Source organism: Polistes canadensis, unplaced genomic scaffold (assembly GCF_001313835.1).
Source record: "Polistes canadensis isolate GaletaPanama2010 unplaced genomic scaffold, ASM131383v1 scaffold_33, whole genome shotgun sequence".
Taxonomy (NCBI): domain Eukaryota; kingdom Metazoa; phylum Arthropoda; class Insecta; order Hymenoptera; family Vespidae; genus Polistes; species Polistes canadensis.
The window spans coordinates 774,228-789,137 of NW_014569580.1; the positions used below are offsets into that span (position 1 = coordinate 774,228).

The window sequence follows — 14,910 nt, forward strand, 5'->3', positions numbered from 1 at the left end:
TTAATTTTATATAAATTTATTTTTATATTCCTTGTCGCGCGTTGATAAATCCGTTAATTTTATAAAAAGAATCATTTTGATCTGATCCTACGAAGAAAAATATTCATTCGATTAATATTACAAAAAAATTCGTCAAAAAAAAGTCCCAAAGTAAGCGCACAGTCTCAATGGCAAGGCAAAAATAAAATGATTTTTAAATCAATCCTGACGATTAAAAAAAAAAAAAGAAAAAAAGAAAAAAAGATTTGAAGTCGAAGTGGAAGTGTGGTGATTAAAGGTTTAAATCGAATAACGAATGAGTCTCTCATTCTCAGGTTTAACGCTCCCACCAGAAGCAGCAAGTCGGATCGACAGACACATCAGCTAACTCCAGGCTCGGTAACTTTTGTTAGACGACTTTGGTGTCTTGCACAAGTCTTTGGTACTCCGGTCGTGCGAGTGATCGGGCCAGTTCTCTCCGGTATAGCGAACGGATTGTATCGTATCCTCTTTCTCTTTCTTTCTTTCTTTCTTTCCCTCTCTATTTCTCTCTCTTTCATTCTCTTTCTTTCCCTTTCCCTGTTTCTCGTACTTTTCACTCTTACTCTTTACTCTTTCTCGTTTGGTTACTTTCGTTGCTAACTTTCCTCGTTGTATAACAAAAATATCAAACATAAAAATACTTGACCAGAAATAAATTCTTATTAGATCATACGATTGGAACGCGGGGAGACAGATAATAATAATAATAATAGGAAGAAGAAGAAGAAGAATAAGAAGAAGAAGAATAAAAGGGTCAAGTTCAGAGAAATAAAGAAATAAAGAAATAGAAAGACGATATATCTCGTTGTTTCTATATTATTCTTGAATCAACCAAAAGAACCCTTCACTGCGAGAAAATTCTTCAGTTCGGCATTGAATTCGTGAGCTTGTGCAGTGAGAATCCTTTGTTGTATTTCTTGGCTCCTCCTGAATCTGTTATCATCATTATCATCATCATCATCATCATTATCATCATAATCATCATCATTATTATCGTTATCGTATCGTTGGTGTTATTACCGTTACTATTACACGTTCCTATTCTAATAAGTGTTCGTGATTTTTCATCGAGATACATTATCCTTTGTTCTACATTTTGTAATATAGATGTTATAAAATTTATTATGGAATTCTCGTACGATGGAACATTTCAAATCGTGCTCCGATAAAGGATCGACGAATCAAAGAAACGAAAAGGGATTATCATCACGTCCGTCTTCCTAACGTTTCTTTCTGACTACCTGGTGTACTTCTCGAAAGTTCAAAACAATTTAACGATCTATCGCAGGTTAGTGAATACTTATTTGTTAAATCAGTACAATTATCTGTTCATAAATATTGTAAATGGTAAAAATGATCGGGCTGGAGTACTTAAAGATTTCTCTCTCTCTCTCTCTCTCTCTCTCTCTCTTTCTCTATTTTTTTCTTTCTATCAATACGTATTTAAATGTCAAGCAAACATGGACTTACAACACGCCGGCATTTTCTACGCGTCATCTTAACTTCAATGAGAAATTGACTCAGCATAAAGTTTGCTTAGATTTTATGAAAAAGGAATTGCGAATGATGTTAACGAGATGACACACGAGGAAACTGCAAAATCGTTTACATATGTTGCAAATATCAATCCTTTGATCGATCCCCCACCCCACCCCACCGCCCGGTTGTTATCGGCTTTTTTTTTCTTTCCTTTTTTTTTTTTTTACCGTGACATTGGAAAATTTTTCTTCTTCTATATCATTTTCATTCGCGTGATTATCATTTTCATTCGTTGTTAACTCCTCTAGTCCTTATTCGTATTATTGAACGTTAACGTAGCTACTTTTTTTTTTTCATTTCTACGCACAGTCATGCACTCTCACACAGTAACTCGTACGTGTGCGCACGTGTGCGAAAAAGGAAAAAAGGAGAATGAAAAAAATTATATCTCGTAATCTTCGTCATTTCCTACTTCTTTCTTTCTCTCTTTCTCTCTCTCTCTCTCTGTTTGGGGGTGGGGGAAGGAGGGGTTGATAGGAAAAGACGATCGTTCTGAGAAACGAACAAATTGGTTTATTCGCGTTGAAAATAAAAATACAATTGTTGTAATTATTCTTATAATCATTATTATAATCATCGCGTACAGGTTGAAAGATCGAGTAATAAAATTGCAATATAATTAAGCAGTCTATTGGCGTCATTAATTTTCGTCATTTAATATATTTTTATTTGTTCTATCCTTACGCGTTTATCTTCCATCATTCGAGGTATTTTCTTTGATACGTTAAATGATATAAACTGGTATGTACCTACATACATACTTAATGCATAAGCGCATGTGAATTTTATGTATCACAGATGTAGGATCGGCTTTCCTTTTCATTCTAGTTGCATTCACGAGTTAGCTCAAATCGAATTTGTATTAGATTATTTCGTTTTCAACGCACAACGAGAGCCATCGAACTGACTTTATTATAGTTTTTCTTGTTTTCATTTCTTTGTTGTCGTCTTTTTTCTCTTAACGTTTTTTTAACACTCAAAGCTGAGAGCTCTCGGCAGATGAAGATATTTCTTTAATCAATTTTTTATTCGTACACTTCGTGAAATAAATGAGAAATTGATTTCAACGAAGAAAAAAATAAATTTCATTCATTTGATCTCGTTACTACTTTCTTTTATCTTTCTTTTTTTTTTTTTTTTTAAATATTATTTATATTTTATAAATATTATTTATTTAAATAATATTGTCTGACAAAGAGTATTCGTAAGTTTTTAATCATCGAGTCGTCCGTTGAAGATGAAGACAAATTTATTATTATTCGTTAACGTTGCTAAATAATGAACATCGACGGTAATGCAAGAGAGAAAATAATTCGGTACGTTGCGAAATATTATCTCTTTCTCTTTCTCTCTCTCTCTCTCTCTCTATCTTTTGAAAACATTAAATACAGCGTGTACACACATATGAGTAATAAAATAAAGTCCGGTTACGTATTCACTATATTCGGTACTCTGTTAGATCAGAATATGATGGAACTTTGGTAAATAAAACTTCAATGTTTGTACGGGAACATAACGTAAGATCTTAAAAAAGTGAATATTCACACGGCGGATGTAACCAAAGAAAGAATAAGATAATATTTCCAGTATTTTTTTTTTTTTTTTTCCAAGAATTCGACGATAATTTTCTCGACACAAAGTAAGATTCCTCGATACCGACTTTTGGGAGTGTCTTTTAATTTTCCAAAAAAAAAAAAAAAAAGAAAACAAACGTTAGAAACTTCATCGTATTTCTCCTTATTTCTCATTATTTACTTTTTATAAACTTGAGAAAAAAAAAAAAAAATTAATTAATCGTCAAGATGAATGAGATCGAGTCGAATTTCGGTTTGAATAAAGAACTTATGTAAACAATTTAGAAAACAATCTTCCTTTGGTTGTTGATCAAAATTAATGGTCAGCTTTTTGAAATTCTTTTTTTTTTCTTTTTCATCATATACTTTTGGAATTAATTTAGTAAAGAAAATTGAGAAATCGTTTCGAAATCAAGCAGACCGATTTAAAATAAGTTAAAGGAGAAAGGTTTAATACTGGACCGTCTAGATAGATAATCAAAAGGAGTGAGAGTACGACCTACAATGTATGAGTTACATCACTAATGAATTACGCGATACGTTTGGTGACTATTAAAACTAAAAACGGAATAATACACTTTGTCCAGACCAAAGAATTCTTCACTTTTATTGCATAAATACTATAGCAATTTGACGTATCTACTTTTCTCTTTAATCAAGGAAGGACGCTGCGACGTAAATCCACGTGGCATCGAACACATGTTTTCATGCACATTTATTCAAGCATTTTATTCGATAATTATCAGTATTCGTTTCGTTCTAATCACGAAAAACAATTCATCGTTCTAACGACCGGTTGTTATTCTAAATAACTAAAAAACAAAAAGAAGTAGAAAAAATAATTTGTAATCGTTCTTATATTTAAAAAAAAAAAAAAAATCAAAAGGAAAAAATATCTGTTCGAAAGAAAATAAAGAAATAGTGTGTTTTTGTGAACGAACAAAATATAAAACTTAAAACGAACAAAAAAACTGACTACAACGCAAAAATAAAAAGTTTTAAAATATGACACGACGAGGATTTGTTTCTTTTTTTTTTTTTGATTTACCACATTATTGTAATAAATAGTTACTTTCATTTCTAATGGTGAAACTTGAATCGCCGATTTTCCCGCCTCTACGTGATCTTTCTTTTTTACTCTCTCGCTCGCACTTACACCGTGTACGTATTATATTCGTGTGTAACCTACGGTGTAACTGAAAACACACAGACTTCGTAACATCTTACGTCACGGAATGCATGTTACACTTTTGATGATCGAACGTATGTACACCGTCGTGTATTACATTTCTCTTGTGCAATATTTTAAATAGTATATATTTTTTCGTGTTAGTAATAAATAATGCTCTCCTCAAGATAATAAGAATTCGCAAACAAGTTTTGTTGAGAATTTGGTCAGGGTTTTTCTTTTTTTCTTTTTTATTTTATTACACAGAGATTCATATTTTGTTATTCGACGATAATGTTCCTTGGCCTAAATCTTTATCAAAACACATAAAATATTTATTTACGGTTAATATTAATATTCAAATATGACAACATTGTAAATTTATACTTGTTCTCTTTCTTTTTTTTTTTTTTTTTTATTTTCGACACTAATCGCAAACTCGTATTTTGAAATAAGGAATAAAATATTGTAATTATATAAAACACATACGAGACAGCCAACGTAATCCTAGATCATTTCAAATGAAATACCGATTATGTAGTTCTACGTTATTTCAAAATATCCAACACAAATATTGATAAAGTAATACTCTCTCTCTCTCTATTTTCAATAAAAATATATTACAATTTGTAATTTGTTTATTCGTTAATACAATTTTGTTTGATTGTTAAATGTTCATTTTTATTATATATATATATATTTTTATTTTTCGTTAAATTTGTTAAATTGTAATGTTATTGTTTCATTTAATAATATGTTTTATATCTCGAATAATTATATTTGATATCCAGGAAAAGAATTCTTCTGAACAGTGTCTGTCGCAAATGTGTTAATAAGGCAATTGATTTTTTCTTGTATTTTTTTTTCTCATGATAAAACGACTTTAACATACCGTAGACACATACATACATATGTATTCGCAATAATATGCATATTTATAAACCTATTTTTTGTCTCATTTATTATCATTTCAGTGGTGTTCTTTTCTTTTTGTATATTTCTTAGATCATGAATCTGTCAAATGCAACATCAACAGTACCAACAGCTTCTTTGGAGTTGAAAACAAGGCGAGCACAGTTTCAAACGCAAACATCGACCTTGGATGCGAGAAGAAGACAAGCGGTATGCGTTAGAAGAGCGTGTAAGAGATATGGACCGAAAAAGAATTTTAATATTGTCCTAGATGGATTAAACATGACGGTGCCTAAAGGCACGATGTGAGTTAATATATATATATGTATATATATAACTCAAATCTATTTGAAAAGGAAACAACACATTAAAAATATAAAAAAGAAAAAGTAAAAATAAATTATTTAAATGATATTTACGTAAAGAGGTGATCTTTGAAACTTCGATGCCGTTATATACGTTATTACGTAAAACTTAGAGCATATTTATATATATGCGCGTTGTTTTAATATTCCATTAGCTGTAATATATATATTATATTTCGGAGAAAAGAAATTAAAAATTCCAAAATAAACGGGCTCATTGATTTTAAAAATTGGTCAAAATGTTTCTTCTCGTCAATTCGCATAAGATTTATTTAACCACGTCGACAATATCAAACGATATATAATATATGAGATGATTTAAGATTTCATATAAGATATTTGTTTATTTTTTCATTTTTATATAATACTGGCATGAATATAATTAAGCAAAACTATTCTCAATGGGAATATTTTCAACTGTTATTTACACGTAAGATTCCCCTTTTTATAAGATATCAGAATAATGAATAATTAATGATGAATTAAATAAAGCGAATACATTTTACAAATATTCGGCAACACTGATAAATTGGAAATAAATTTTTCTTTTTTTGTTAGTTATGGTCTACTCGGTGCCAGTGGTTGTGGGAAAACAACTTTATTATCCTGTATCGTGGGTCGAAGACGTCTGAATTCCGGAGAAATTTGGGTTCTAGGTGGTAAACCGGGATCAAAAGAATCAGGTGTACCAGGTCCACGATTAGGATACATGCCACAAGAGATAGCACTTTATAGTGAATTTTCTATAAAAGAAACGTTTATATATTTTGGCTGGGTCGCAGGTATGACGACCGAACAGATTAAAATTAAATTGGAGTTTCTTTTGAAGGTAACACTATATTCATGAATAAATCGTTATATTAACATTTAAGAGATTCCAACTGATCGATTGTTATTTTAGTTCTTGCAATTGCCATCGGAGAATCGTTTTATTAAAAATCTGTCGGGTGGACAACAGAGAAGGGTATCATTCGCTGCAACGTTATTGGGCGATCCAGAACTTTTAATTTTGGACGAACCAACCGTAGGAGTTGATCCAGTATTACGTCAAAATATTTGGGATCATTTGGTCCAGTTAACAGAGGATGGTAAAAAAACGATAATCATAACGACACATTATATCGAGGAGACAAGACAAGCGAGTATAATTGGTCTTATGAGGGGAGGTAAATTTCTTGCTGAAGAATCACCGAGCAAGTTGATGGAAATGCATAGATTGGATACTTTGGAGGATGTATTTTTAAAACTTAGTAGACGTCAGAACATGGGTCTCAGAAGAAGAAGTAGTATTCTTAGTAGCGTTACCGGTGTACCACCGGAACCGGTAAATACATTTTATTTTTATTTTTTTTCCCCGTTGATTATATAAAATTATTTATCTTTATCTCTTTATCGCGTAGGACGCCGATGACGAGATGAGTGGCGAATTTGGTGACAACGTTAGTATTTCTAGTCGAAGAAGAAGCATAGTCGTTACGGATGAAGGAAATGTAAGAGGATTTAAGATAGTCACGTTATTGGTAATGAGTTTAGAGATTGTGAAATTAATTTTTTTTTCATTGAAAATAATTTTCACATTTAGTTGCCGGAATTGCCGTCGGAGAAAAAAAATATTTCTAATTTCAACGTCTTAAATTTACAACATATGAAAGCGTTAATATGGAAAAACTTTTTATGGATGTGGAGAAATTTTGGGTAAATATCAATAAATATTTTATATTAATCTTTTCTTTAATATAAATATATATTATACATAACAGCAATATCATTGTAATCAATTATCGTAATAATAGTTCATTTATTTAGCATAATGGCGTTCATCATCGGTTTACCAGTAATACAGATCGTCTTATTTTGCCTTTCTATCGGAAAGAATCCCGTTGGTTTAACATTTGCTATTGTTAACAATGAACTTGACAACAGTACCGATGAATGTATACCATCAATTGGTTGTAATACAACATTATTGAGTTGTCGATTTTTAAATCACCTAAAGAATACATCTATGATATTTGTACCTTATGACAATCAACAAGAAGCTGAGTACGCGGTTAAAAAAGGATGGGCATGGGGTGTAATATCATTTTCAGCTAATTATTCCGAAGCTTTAATTTCGAGGCTAGAAAATGGCAAGAATACGGAACAATGGGATCTCATATATTCTGACATGGACATCGTTATGGATATGTCGAGTAATTTGAATCTGTTAACGTCTTTTACCTTTACCTTAGTAGTAATTTTAACTTTTGTTCTTTTTTTTTCATGTTATTATCATTTTAATTTCAGATCAACAAATTGGTCAGCTCTTGCAAAGAAACATCTTATATTCTTATTTAGATTTTGCTCGTGAAGTTACCGTTGCATGTAACTATAACGAAAAAGTAACCAATATACCTTTAAATGTAAGTTACAAACACAATTATATTATTTCATTTCGATTCATTATTTCCAATTAAATTATATCTCTAATCTTCGATCTTGCAAATTGATTTAGTTTCAAACACCGATCTATGGACCTTTGAATCCAAATTTTACTGATTTCGCAGCACCAGGAATCATTTTAACGTAAGTTGTCGAATTAAATGATTATCAATGTGTATAAAATAATTACAATGATTATATATAAAACATATTTTTTCTTAGTATCATCTTTTTCTTATCGGTTGCTTTAACATCGGGAGCTTTGTTACTAGAAAGGAACGAAGGTTTATTGGAAAGAAGTTTAGTGTGCGGTAAACATCATTATTCAATTCTGTGATGTAAATTTATGATTAATACATTTGAATGCGAATTATTATAATTTTTATCCCTCCCCCCCCCCCACAGGTGTTACCGGTACTGAAATATTATTCGGTCTGGTGTTAACCCAATTCGTGGTAATGATTGGACAAACTTTAATGGTAATGATATTCGGCTTCTCTGTGTTCCAAATTACTTGCGAGGGTAACATTATTTGGGTTTCAGTGTTAACTTTACTCACAGGATTAAGCGGAATGTGTTTCGGTATGAAATATCATATTTTTATATGTTAATTTTTACATTGATTCGTTTTCTCGATCTTATTTGATTTATGGTTTTCTTTTTTCTTTTTCTTTATAGGATTTGTTACAGCCATTGTTTGTGCCGATGAAAGAAGTGCTACTTACGTTGCTATGGGATCCTTTTTACCGATAGTTATGTTATGTGGAATAATTTGGCCAACCGAAGGAATGCATCCTATTCTTCAAAAAATTAGTTACGTTTTACCATTAACGAAAAGTACCGAATCAATGAGGTTTATGTTAGCCAGAGGCTGGGATTTATCAAGGTCTTCGGTCTACGGTGGTTTCATTGCCACTCTTATTTGGATCACTTTCTTTCTTAGTATAGCAATATTTTTAATTAAATTTAAAAAAGGATAGGAATATATATATATTATAATGAATTGTATTAATTATATTAATCGGTAATATTGAAGAAAAAGATAGAGAGCAAAAAAATAATGAATATATGTAGATGGATTGACAAGTATAGAAACTAAACAAGTTATTCTCATTGAGGCTGAAAAGATTTTGTAATCCACCATTGTATACAGCGAATCACAGGAATATTCGTATTTGTCATCAATGTAAATTTGAAATAATTCATGTTTATTTGTAATGCAAGGTTTCGTAATTCTTATATAAAAAAATTGGATATCAATTTGAAAATTCGATAATTTTAATATTAATTCTGTTTCTCTGTGTATAAGAATTTTGAAATATTGCGTTACGAGTAAAAATGAATAGTTTCAAATTGACATTGTATAAGTGATTATCTGTATATTTATTAAAAATATTAAAAATGAATGAATATAAACCCTAGATAGGTTTTAATTGAGATGTACAGTTAAAAAAAGAGAATAGAAAAAGTATAACTTTTTCTAACGACAACGATTAATTGTAACAGTTTTATACTAAGAGACTTTTAAATACATCGTATGTATATTACTTTTATAAAATCGTTCAATGGGAAAACGATTTACTTCCACACAAAGAAATAATAGTATAGTATGTAGTATATATCTAAATAGGTATTATATAAGTTTCTATTCAAGATGATTGTATATTTATTGAATTTTATTATGTTAATTATGAATTTTAATTTTTACCATATCAAACAATTGCAACAATAATTTTTGTATTGTATAATCATTTGGAAAGATAATTATAAAAGGTGTTATTTTTATTTCTTCTTCTCAGATTTCTTTTTGTTCAGAACTATAATTAAATATTGAATTATTCAAAATGTTAGTAACGATTTTGACTTTGATTAAACAGTTATATTTTTCGAGACACGATTTTGCGAACAGTATGGATTATTGACGAATTTATATGCAACCGAAAAAAACCTTAATCTTTTTCACGAACTTCGTTAATCATCCAAGGTTTAAAAACGTGCCCATCGGCTTCCTTTGCAGGCATATAAGTAAAGAAAGCTTTTTTGTATGACAAAGATGGATATCTTCTGAACTCCATGGTACTCCACATATACCTGCTGTATAACACACGCATTTTTCTTAACTGACTGTAGAATATGGCATTTTTCATAGCGATCTGTCGAAGATAACAAAAAATTAATTAAATCATCAAAATCCTTCGTTAATTATTCATCGTTACGTACTTTGTTCTTCATTTCTTTAGCACGGTCGAACGTCAATTCATGAATTTCTTTCTTGGACATGTCTAAGGATGGTATTACAATTTTTGGTGGTGGAATCGCGTCAGCCATTCCCCAAAACATGTAAGATAATCTCAAGAATTTATCTACAAGATGAATATTGTTAGTTCGATATGAGATTTTATAAATTAATTGTAATGAAATGTGCAAGGATTATGTTGAACGTAAATAACCTGTATTTTCATCGTTGCAAACGAATCCTTTCCTATACATAATCCAATTTTGAATTTGTTGCATTCTATGACATTTTGGTAGCTTTGCAAAAAGAAATCCCTCCGTTGCCATTTTTTTCAATTCTTTCTGTAGAAAAAAGAAAACAAAAAAAAGGAAATTGTTGTCAACGCATTGAATTTAATATCGAATATTTGATTATTCATCATATTAATAATTATTCGTACTTTTATCAAATTCTCCAAACTAACATTTACAATATTAACATCTTTATCTTGACGATCTTCGTGTTCTATTGAATTTCTTTTTATCGATACTACAACTTTATTATCTTTCTTCGTTTCTTCGTGCATCTTTTTCTCTGTAATCATCGTTCTATCTTGATTTAAATTTGCATTATCATTTGTTCCTTCTTCTACTTTTTTTACAACCTTTTTATCATAACTTGAAGCTTTCTGTGCATCTAAAGACTTTCGTGTATCACGTTTTACTGAACTGATCAATTGATTATGTTCACTTTTCTCTTCCATTTCTTTAGTATTTGTTTTTCGTCTGCCAATATGCATTTTAACAGGCTCGCATTTTACTTTACAACTGCGATACCATTCCTTAGAATGATTTAATTCATCGTCTGGTCCATAAATCATTCGTGCTGCCTTTTCCAAGTACTCTTTTCTACGTTTTCTTTCTTCTATCAAGGCATGTTCTTTTTTAGGTAATGGTCCAGGTGGTATATTTGTCGGTGACCAATGACTATGCAAACAAACACATGGTATGATTTCTTTACTCGGTTCTGGTGTATGCAAAGGTGTTCCCATATTTAAACCTTCCACAACTGTTGTTGTTGGACCCATAGTATAATTTTCTGCTACACCTGATATACAATATTGTATATCATCTATGTATTCGTTATCCCTAGGGATTCTTTTAACGTCAGATATAATCAATTTCGTGTCAGCTTTCATGGGTCCTGAAATATTTTGTACGTTCGTGTAAACCTTCTTTTTAAAGCTTTTTAATTTTTTTTCACGTTCCTTCCACTTTATCCTTTCTTCCTTACGTTCAATTATCTTTCTCTCGTATTTACACTCGCAAACAGGCTTTTTCACGCTTAATCTTCGTGGTTTCAGAGGACAGGTATATTTATTGAATTTAGCACATGTAGTCCAACATGGTACTTTATGTTTACAACCAGCGTAATAATCGATCAAACCCTTATCCTTCAAAGCTAGAGCCCATCGTTCCCTTGGTGATTTAGATTCCATCAATCTTTCTCTTTCCTTCAGTAATCTTTTAGATTCTTCTATTTCTGCATGTTCACCTATTACACCGTAAGTATCCAAGTAATTACTACAATCGCAAGGTTTGATATTATCTCGTATCTTTGACATAACGTCTCGAGGTGTCGTGTATTTTTCTAAGAGATTAATAAAACTATCCTTGCGTAGATCAACACATTTTTCATAAGGTGACTCATAAAGATCGTATTCGGGAACGTACTCGTCGCTTCTTCTTCGACTTGCTGGTGGTGTATAATAAATAACACCGTCTATTACTTTAATGTCGTCACGTTCCTCCTTATTTTCCTTTTTTTTCGTAACAATCTTATCGAGTTTCGTCGATTCAATTTTCTTTTTTCCAATTGATCCACCAATCTGATACTTTAAAATCTTTTTCTTGTTCCTATTTTCTCGACAAATACAAGCTTTCCCATTTTTTTTCACAGGAATCATTTCAATAGGTGGATCCGGATCGACCAAATAAGCTAAAGTCTTTTTAACAGGCAATTCCTGTTCTGATTTGGTCCTCCAACCGCAGGGACCTTTTTTTGATATCTTCACTTCGCTGACAATTTCTTCACAAGCTGGATCTTTCGATTCATTTTCCAAATAATCTCTGTATTCGTGTTTACAATAAGATGGCGGTTCTGAAGGAAGAACAACTGGTTCTATATTATGAGGATATGTGTCAGGTGACATCATCATGGTCTTCAATCTTTTCATTTCTTGCTTAATATCTTCCGGTTTAAGGATAACTTTGTCATCTTTTATCGATTTTTTTGTATGGTATCTTTTTACCACGCTAAATTTCGAGGCTTTACGTAATTTCGATGAACTCATTGTTTTATTTTTCATTTCCAAATTAAACGGAGATATATTTTTTCTTATGTTCAAATTTTTCTCACCTTTTTTTCCTTTTTTCGGTTTTTCATCGTGAGATCTGTTTATTGAATTGTTTTTCAAGGAAGTTTTGAATTCGGTGGTAGAATCGTTCGGATAAGATTCTTGTTCGGTTTTCAATTTCTTTTTATTGTCATTATTTATCTTATTATGCAATTTTAAATTACCATCATTTGTAATCAATACTTTAGACATTTTCGGCAACCTTTCGTTCTTCTCTTTCTTTTTTACAATTGCTATCGTATTTTGTGCACTTTGGTCAGTATTAATAATACTTTTAGTTTTATCTTTTGTTCGTAAAAGTCCTCTCCTCGAAGAGAAATTTGTTTTACTTCTTCTTCTTGTGCTTCTTCTTCTACTTCCTTTTGACGAAGAACTTACCGTTCTCTTCCTTCGCAAATTTTTCTTTGACGTTGCTGGAACCGTTTGTTTCTTTTTAAGATCTTTAATCTGTTTTATATTTTTCTTTTCTTTCTTAATTTTATCCGAAGGTACTTTTGTAAATGTAATATGTTGTTCGTCGTCAATAGTTTTCGATGAAATTTCTGTAGGAAATGTTGACAAAGATTTGAAACTTTCGAATTCTTTGTTAGTACTACTTTTCCTCTTCCTTCTCTTCTTCAAAACTTCAAGAATCGGTTGAGATGGATCCGATCGTGGTTTAGGTGTCGAAAGTTTCAAAGTTTGTTCATATTCCGTAATAGTTTCTTTAATTGACGGTGCAGTACGAAAAATGTTCCATGGATCATCGTAACCATGATAATCCGGATCGGGTATAAATTTGGTAACTTTTTCTTTAACAATCTTTTTCTCGGTTGCCATGGTCTTTGGACTAGCATGGCAAAGTTTATCACGTTTAAGGATTTTCTCTTTTTTCATTGGAACAGGTTGCTGTTTTATTACTTCTTTTTCTTCCTCTTCTTCTTCTTCTTCTTCCTCGTCCTCTTCATCCTCTTCTTCGGCACTTCTTATTTTGTCTTTTTTTGGCTGTGGTATTCTTTCACCGAATGGTCCTTCGCAAACAGCACGCCCTGGTCTTATTCCACAGGGTGGGCCCTAAAAAAGAATGACCGTCGATTCCATTGTATATTAAATTACATCAACAATAATCTATATATTATATTTTGATTATTTTCACGAGAAGAGAAAAATCTACCATTAAGATTTCTTTTCGTTGTCTTTCCAATTCTTCCAATTCTTTAGGAGATAAAATATTACGAGTACCCCATGGACCACCGCAAACGCTCATACCTTGCTCATCGCCGCAAGGTTGAAAATCAGCGATGCTGTACATCCTTTTTTTTTTCTTCTTCTTAGTATAATCATCTTCTTCAATACTTTTATTTCTTTTCTTTTTCATTTCTAATCTAACAATTTCCTTTAGGAAAGGATTCAATCTACATGACTTGTCGCCAGGATATGCTTTACAAGAATAAGCTGCTGCTATATCGGGTCTATACTTTTTTCCAAAACATAAACCCTCGTCCTTTGTCCATGGTATGTTATCGGTACTCAATCTTGGTGTCACACCTTGATTGAACATTTGTTGAATAGCGCAAGAACACGGTGGAATATTTTTCAATGGCAATGGAGGTGGTGGTTCGACTCTTCTTGAAGGAATATGAATTGTCTCATTCTTCATACCAGTTATGTAATATTTTTTCTCCCCTTTATCGGTAGTGACACCATTTATAACAACGTTCGTAGTTATCTTGTCCTCCGAAGCAATGATCTCAATCAAATTCACCGTTGATTGATGAGGTGTAGGAGTTGGCGAATGTAACGCCATAGATCCAACGATGTATCTGTCATTAATAATTCATAAATTACTTTAATAATAAATTTAATCCTCTTTGCGTATTTCAAATAATTTTAAAATGATTAAAATGCAGGGGGGGGGTTAAATAATTCTTAATTATTTGAATAATCACTTTGAATATTAATTTAAAAATATACGCTGGTTCTCTTAAATTATTTAATTCAAATTATTCTAACTTGTTTCATTAAATCGAATTAGAAGAAACCAAAGATTTCGTTTCAATTACTTTTGTTTTCGTTCATCTTCGGTTAAAGCATCAATTACCATGAAGGGTGCCTTTGTTTCTTTTTGCATGATACCAGTTTTTCTGGTTTGCCTGCAAGAGCAACAACTATCACAAATCGGTCCTGGAAATACGAGTCTCATGGTGGCTTCGACGCTTTTTAATATCTTATTTGCTTCCCTTTCAACTTGAATAAATTCTTCGTCCGCATTTTGTAACCATTCTTGCCAATTTTTCGAA

The 14,910-nt window shown here is 31.3% G+C and overlaps 1 protein-coding gene across 3 annotated transcripts; it reads left to right on the forward strand.

Annotated features, from left to right (window-relative positions):
- The first annotated feature begins 396 nt into the window (after positions 1-396).
- Positions 397-9,104, forward strand: LOC106784359 (ABC transporter G family member 20-like). 3 transcript variants are annotated; one of them, XM_014743802.1, is made up of 13 exons: positions 397-915; positions 1,129-1,309; positions 5,308-5,519; positions 6,138-6,408; positions 6,481-6,903; positions 6,980-7,069; positions 7,162-7,274; positions 7,386-7,771; positions 7,866-7,981; positions 8,074-8,144; positions 8,223-8,311; positions 8,406-8,582; positions 8,679-9,104. In XM_014743802.1, exons 3-13 carry the CDS (start codon positions 5,311-5,313, stop codon positions 8,978-8,980), a joined length of 2,247 nt encoding a protein of 748 aa, XP_014599288.1. In that variant the 5' UTR covers positions 397-915; positions 1,129-1,309; positions 5,308-5,310; the 3' UTR covers positions 8,981-9,104. The 3 variants fall into 3 exon arrangements, with proteins under 3 accessions (XP_014599288.1, XP_014599290.1, XP_014599289.1); XM_014743803.1 differs by having other exon boundaries at positions 406-476; XM_014743804.1 differs by having other exon boundaries at positions 397-1,309; positions 8,406-8,479; positions 8,691-9,104.
- The last annotated feature ends 5,806 nt before the right edge of the window (positions 9,105-14,910 follow it).

Bases quoted from the DNA above. Each gene is read 5' to 3' on its own strand.
- LOC106784359 (XM_014743802.1), top strand. From the start codon at position 5,311: ATGAATCTGTCAAATGCAACATCAACAGTACCAACAGCTTCTTTGGAG. The intron at 7,070-7,161 runs GTAAGAGGATTT...TTTCACATTTAG, and splicing joins TCGTTACGGATGAAGGAAAT to TTGCCGGAATTGCCGTCGGA. The intron at 7,982-8,073 runs GTAAGTTACAAA...AAATTGATTTAG, and splicing joins TAACCAATATACCTTTAAAT to TTTCAAACACCGATCTATGG.